This window comes from Lepus europaeus, chromosome X (assembly GCF_033115175.1).
Source record: "Lepus europaeus isolate LE1 chromosome X, mLepTim1.pri, whole genome shotgun sequence".
Taxonomy (NCBI): Eukaryota; Metazoa; Chordata; class Mammalia; order Lagomorpha; family Leporidae; genus Lepus; species Lepus europaeus.
Genome location: NC_084850.1, coordinates 83,137,975 through 83,143,810, shown reverse-complemented (window position 1 = coordinate 83,143,810; position 5,836 = coordinate 83,137,975). Strand labels below are relative to the sequence as shown.

Genomic DNA, 5,836 nt, shown 5'->3' with positions numbered 1-5,836 from the left:
AAAATCAAAATGATTGGTGGGGGGAAGGTGAATACAGGACATACTTGAGACTATAATAGAATCCAGCTCAAGGGGCATAAACCCATTTGTGGGGAGTATATGAATGCAAGATCTTAGGAAGACCATTGTTGAGGTGGATGTCAAGAAGGGTCATTGATTTTGGCAGCAGAATGCAGGGAGATCCATCAGAAGTGGTGGTGGTGGAGAGTAGTGATTGTTGAAGGAGGCTAGGAGTGCATATGTGTGCCCAAAAGGGAAATTCATTTATGGTGGGTTAAGAAGAATAAGGAGGACAAAGAACAGATCACATATGTATATTGGACCCATGCCAAGAGGTTCAGGAGAGGAGTGTATGAATGATTGGAGATCTCTGGGAAGCAGGCTTCAGGAGCAAGGAGATTAGGGGGAAGGTTGCACAAAGCCATGGGAGAAAAAGGGAGGGGAAGCTCAGATAGGAGTGGTGAGCAGGAGGGTGTAGAAATTCAGCCATCTTGGACAGGGTTTTAGAAAGGCAGAGGAAGAACAGTGGGGGTAGACATCATGTGGCCATTCTGACCTCTGCTCCCGACCCTAGCAACATGGAACCCCAAGAAATATCTGCTGTACCCAGCTGCCCCTCCAACTTCAAAAGCACCACTGTGCGTGAGACTGGAACCCTGTGTGGGCTTGAACGTGGCCCCAGAAGAGCTGTAGGTCTCTGTGAACGCTGTTACAACCATGGCATCACTACCCAAATCATGGGCCAGGAGCATAACTGCCGCTTCCAGGCCTGCCAGTGTCACAATTGTGTCGTCATCTCGTGAGTATGGTGTCTGATAAGGGGAGGGGTCAAGTTTCTTCTAAATGCGACTAATCTTAGATCTTCAATCTCTTACTTTAGGGAACCCTGCAAGGCCTTGCCTACTATGACTTCCCAGAAGAGAGAGCAGGGGACACAGATAAAGAAACACCAGGCTCTAGGGCTGATGAAGAATACGGCTATTGCTCCTAGGGCTCCCCTCTATGTCAAGAATATGGCCACAGGAGCAGGAGTCAACAGTGAGTGTCTGGTGAAGAAATGGGTCTGAGTTAGAGTGGAAGAAACATGAATTGTTCTGTCACTAGTCCAGTTACTGAACTGTGGAGAATCCTTGGGTAATTTACTGGTTGGCTCTTAGCTTGCCCAAGAATAAACAGTCATCAGTGTTTCCAACGAAGTGTTTGTAGGAAGGAAAGATGTGGGGATCTGGTGGGGGAGGGGAAAGGTCCACTGTTGAGATGAGAACTCAATTCGGAGCTGTGATAGAGAGAAGTGGGGTTGATGGGATGAGGGGTGGAAGGGGAGGCTCACCAAAGTGGTCTCTTGTCTTTCACAGCTGGGAAGGTGAACATCATGCCCCAGCCACAGGCCTACCCTTGCTACATCCCCAATCTGGTAAGCAGAGTCTGTTGCCAGTTGGGGAGGCTCCCATTCATCCACTGCCTGCACCCTTTTCACTGTGTCCCAAAGACATGGGTTCCGGGCCATCAAAGAAGGAGGTACCTTTCTCTGAAGGGAGGAGAGAACTTCCACTTTGACTATGGCCTTGTCGAAATAAGATCAAAGTCGGCGAGCTCAGGGGGCTTCCATGGCCTTGGCAACTCATGACTAGAGCCTGGGGATATTGCTGACGCCTTAAACAAGAGTGTCAATTTGTTAAGTCAACAACAGGAGTCACTGTGCACTTATTCCCCATGTAGGATCTCTGTCCTTAATGTGTAGTTCAATGTGAATTAATGATATGACTAGTGCTCAAACAGTATTTGGCAATCTGTGTTCTCTGTGGGGGCAAACTGATGAAATCTTTACTTAATATATACTAAATTGATCTTCTGTATATAAAGATAATCGAAAATGAATCTTGATGTGAATGGAATGGGAGAGGGAGCGGGAGATGGGAGGGTTGCGGGTGGGAGGGAAGTTATGAGGGGGGGAAGTCATTGTAATCCATAAACTGTACATTGGAAATTTATATCTACTAAATAAAAGTTAAAAAAAAAACAAAGGCATGGGTTCCACCTCCAACCCTACCACATACTATCCATGTGACCTTGGGCAAAACTGCTTCTTCTCCCAAGGGTCCAATTTCCCCTGTTGCAAAAGGCAAGGTCTTGAAGGTCTTCAGAGCTCTGAGGTCATGGGTCTTGCACACACCTCCTGTCGTTGCCAACCCCACACCTGACTGCAGCTTATGCTTTATGACCCTACAGGGGACACCCCCAAGTGTGTTGCTGTTCAGCCAGACCCCAGAACCTACATTTCTGCCCTGCACTCCAGTGATCACGGAGCCTCAACTGGTATTTGCTATTTCTGGACAGCCCCAAAGGGCCCCTATGTTGCCTGCCACGTGAGTAGAGTGCCAGTCACTAGCTGGTTGTGTTTTTTTTTAAAGATTTATTTATTTATTTTAAAATAGAGTTACACAGAGAGAGGAGAGGCAGAGAGAGAGAGAGTGAGAGAGAGAGAGAGAGAAAGAGAGAAAGAGAGAGGTCTTCAATCTGCTGGTTCACTCCCCAATTGGCTGCAATGGCCGGAGCTGTGCCGATCCGAAGCCAGGAGCCAGGAGCTTCTTCCTAGTCTCTCATGTGGGTGCAGGGGCCCAAGGACTTGAGCCATCCTTTACTGCTTTCCCAGGCCATAGCAGAGAGCTGGACAGGAAGTGGAGCAGCCAGGTCTCGAACTGGCACCCATATGGGATGCCGGCGCTTCAGGCGAGGGTGTTAACATGCTGCGCCACAGTGCCGGCTCCAGAACTGGTTGTGTTTTATGCTGTCATGTTCCCAACCTTGTGCTTGGTGCCACAGGTTAGGAGGAAGCAGAGGAGGAAAATCAAAAGAAGGAAGAAAAGTAAGAGGTGAAGGCCAAGGAGAAGGTGGAATCTGAGACTAACTTGCAAGGACAGGCCTTCCCCAGCTTTGTCTTTATGTATTTGTGTGACCTTGAGCCAGAAACTTTATGTGTCCCAGTCTCCGTTTCCCTACCTGTGTTCTAGGAACAATAATTTTATACATAGGGCATTGAAAAGAGGACTAGCAAAGGCCTGTTGTATAGTTGACTTTCAGCAATCAGAGAAATTGTTCCACATGAATCACATGGACAGAGTGGAAGGCCCATGCTGTAAAGACATGTCATGATGGGGTGAGCCATTGAAGACATTGGGAAACCCTGGGGCATTTTATCAATATTTATGTGGGTGAGGCAAGCTTCTCCTTCAAGGTCCATGGGTATCAGGCAACATGGAGATGAGAACCAGTCCTTGAATAGGGACGACAATAACATCTCTCCAAGGGCTTTGCAAATTAAAACACGGCCACCTGTGCTTTCCCATCATCTTCCCTGAGGTCCATAGGGAGAAAGGCTGGCAGCAGTTAGAGTCTCAGGATACATATGCAAAAGAGGTGTGGAACCATAAACAGATGGAACAGGAAGAGAGACTTGCTCAAGCCACAACAATATAGTCCCATGGGCCTTTGGATTGCAGACAAGAAACTCTGCCCCACTTTCTGTGTACTGATGCTATGTGTCTGTCAGAGGGTTTAATCCCCTGGCCTCTCCTCTCCTTGTTTGCAGATGCTCAAGACTGATCCTTCAGCCTTGTGCCACCCTTGACCCTCGTCTACTGCAGCCACAGGTTCTGGGGAAGGTGTGGGGTCCAGAAACCTGGTGTGGGCTGAGGTTACGTGATGTGGGCAGGAGCAGGTTGGGGAGTGGTTGAAGGGAGTATGGGCATGAAGGGACACTTGTCCCATTGGGAGGAGGTGTGGCTTTCCAGCACTGTTCTCTGATGGCCTTTCTTTCCAGGTCCAGAAAGGCTCTGAGCAAGATGTGGTTGCTGCTTCCGAGTGTCAGCGGAAGCTGGAGGCTGCTGAGGCACTGTTGGCTCTGAAATACTCTCGCCCAGTGCCAACTGACTCCACCACTCTGGCCCAGCCCTGTGGCCCTCCAGGTAGCAGGCCCTTGAAAGGGAACCCCAAAGGTGGGGATAGTTGGGAAAGAGCAATAGGTGGGTTGAGGTGAGCAGGAATCAGCAGTTTCTAACTGGGAAATCAGGTTCAATGGGTTGACTTTCCTTGGTTCTGGGTACTATGGCTCCTCAGTGTGATCCCTGATATGGTACCTGAGCATTGCCCAGTGAACTTTGAGAATGTCAAGCTTTGTGTTCTGTGATGCGTTCTGTGTCCTGAAGTCAAGCAACAAGGAAACTGAGCCTCTGAGAGAGGCAGGTACTTGCTCTATTACATGTGCATAACAAGTGGGAGAACCAGGTTCTTGATCTCAGTGTGGGGCTCTCTTCCAGACAACTGTGGTCTGCTGTGGCCAGGGCAGGACACAGGGAGGTGCAAAGAGCTTGGTCTAGAAGTCCTTTTACCTGGCTTCTGCATCTTTTTGTCCAGTCTCAATGTGGAACTTGGCTGCCTTCCCACATTGTGTTGTGCAACCAAATCTCAGCGATTTTTTCAAAGAAGATGGGTTGTAGGAGCTCTGAGTGGAGAAACACCTGGTGAGGCTAAGGAGCAGGACTGTGTCCCCTCACATGAGCCTGGTGAATAGGGCCTGGTGTGTGAGTGAAGCAACAGGTCTGAAGGAACTGCTGGAAAGGAAGGGAATAGTCCACACAGGTTACCAATCAAGGAGTGGGATGCCTGCCCAGCAAGTGCACGTGCTGAGGAGCCAGGGATTGTTTTCAAGTTAGGGAGAGGCATATTCCAACACCAAAGCCTTAGCAAAAAGACATGGTAGCTATCTTTGGCGGGTTTAGGCAGACGACTCAGATGATGGAAATATAGGTAAAGAGTTCCAAGGCTTGTGCAATCATCGCAGTGAAAAATCTGTGAGGGGCCTGGAAAACACACAGGGGAAATCTGGCAGGGTTATGGATGTGACCTGGTTCTGAATTTGTCCTTTCTGTCTACAGCTCCTGCTGGAGATAAAACACTCCAGCCTCCTGGTTCTGCTCTGCACCCCAGGCCTACTACCTCCATCTCACTGCCTATTGGATATATAGGCTGCATCTCTCTCTTGAGATAAGAGCCCAGAGGACAGCACATGTCTAAGGAACTGCCTATTTGATATCCTGTTTCTGAGTTGCAGAATGGTTAGAGCTAACTGCTGAATTTTTAGAGCAGTAGGATGTTTTATAAGTTTGCAGACCCTTTTTATTATGTGATGCAATTCCCTGGTTGAAGTTGAATACTCTTACTCCTTTAGGTACTTGAATTCATTATTGCTTCTTATTAACAATAGAAACATTTAACCTAAAAAGATAAATATGTCATTGGAGTTCACAATGAATTTGTATGTAAGCCTGTTTATTTTTCTTGTGAGTGGGGACATACCCTGTTTAATCACATCTGTATTCATTCATGCATAGGCATTATTCTGCCTTTATGTCTATTTTTGTATGTGAGCAGATAATAAACTCTTGTTGTAAGGCATGGAAAGTATGGGTCTTTGTTACTGCACCAGAAAAGAGATGATTCTGACTGTAACACGCTTGTTCAACCCATGATTCAAAATGAATATCACCTTCCCCAATAAGTGGAATTTCTTAAGAAGGCAAGATAAGAAGGTAATAGAGTAAAAAGTTGGGGCATTTATTCACTGAGCAATCGACAGACTTGTTCTACTGGTATAGCTTGTTTCTAGTTGTCCAGAGGGCTGGGAGAATGGCAATGATCACAGGATTAAGCAGATCATGTTTAAGCAGGTCCTACTTGATGTGGACAACTCCCAATGCATGTTGTCCTTAAAATGGCAGCTGCTGCTCTGCTCAAGCCATTTGCTGTCATGGAGTAATGTGGGAACATTTTTAACAAT

At 47.4% G+C, this 5,836-nt stretch overlaps 1 protein-coding gene across 1 annotated transcript; it reads left to right on the top strand.

The window, feature by feature from the left end:
- The first annotated feature begins 1,372 nt into the window (after positions 1–1,372).
- LOC133752716 (doublesex- and mab-3-related transcription factor C1-like) lies at positions 1,373–5,047 on the top strand. Its single transcript, XM_062183077.1, has 5 exons — positions 1,373–1,414; positions 2,230–2,366; positions 3,590–3,650; positions 3,821–3,965; positions 4,935–5,047. The coding sequence occupies exons 1-5, from the start codon at positions 1,373–1,375 to the stop codon at positions 5,045–5,047; spliced, it is 498 nt and encodes a 165-aa protein (XP_062039061.1).
- Positions 5,048–5,836: the final 789 nt, after the last annotated feature.

Coding starts and splice junctions, on each gene's coding strand:
- LOC133752716 (XM_062183077.1), top strand. CDS start 1,373: ATGCCCCAGCCACAGGCCTACCCTTGCTACATCCCCAATCTG. Junction 1,415..2,229: donor CTTGCTACATCCCCAATCTG/GTAAGCAGAGTC, acceptor ATGACCCTACAG/GGGACACCCCCAAGTGTGTT. Junction 3,651..3,820: donor CTCGTCTACTGCAGCCACAG/GTTCTGGGGAAG, acceptor CTTTCTTTCCAG/GTCCAGAAAGGCTCTGAGCA.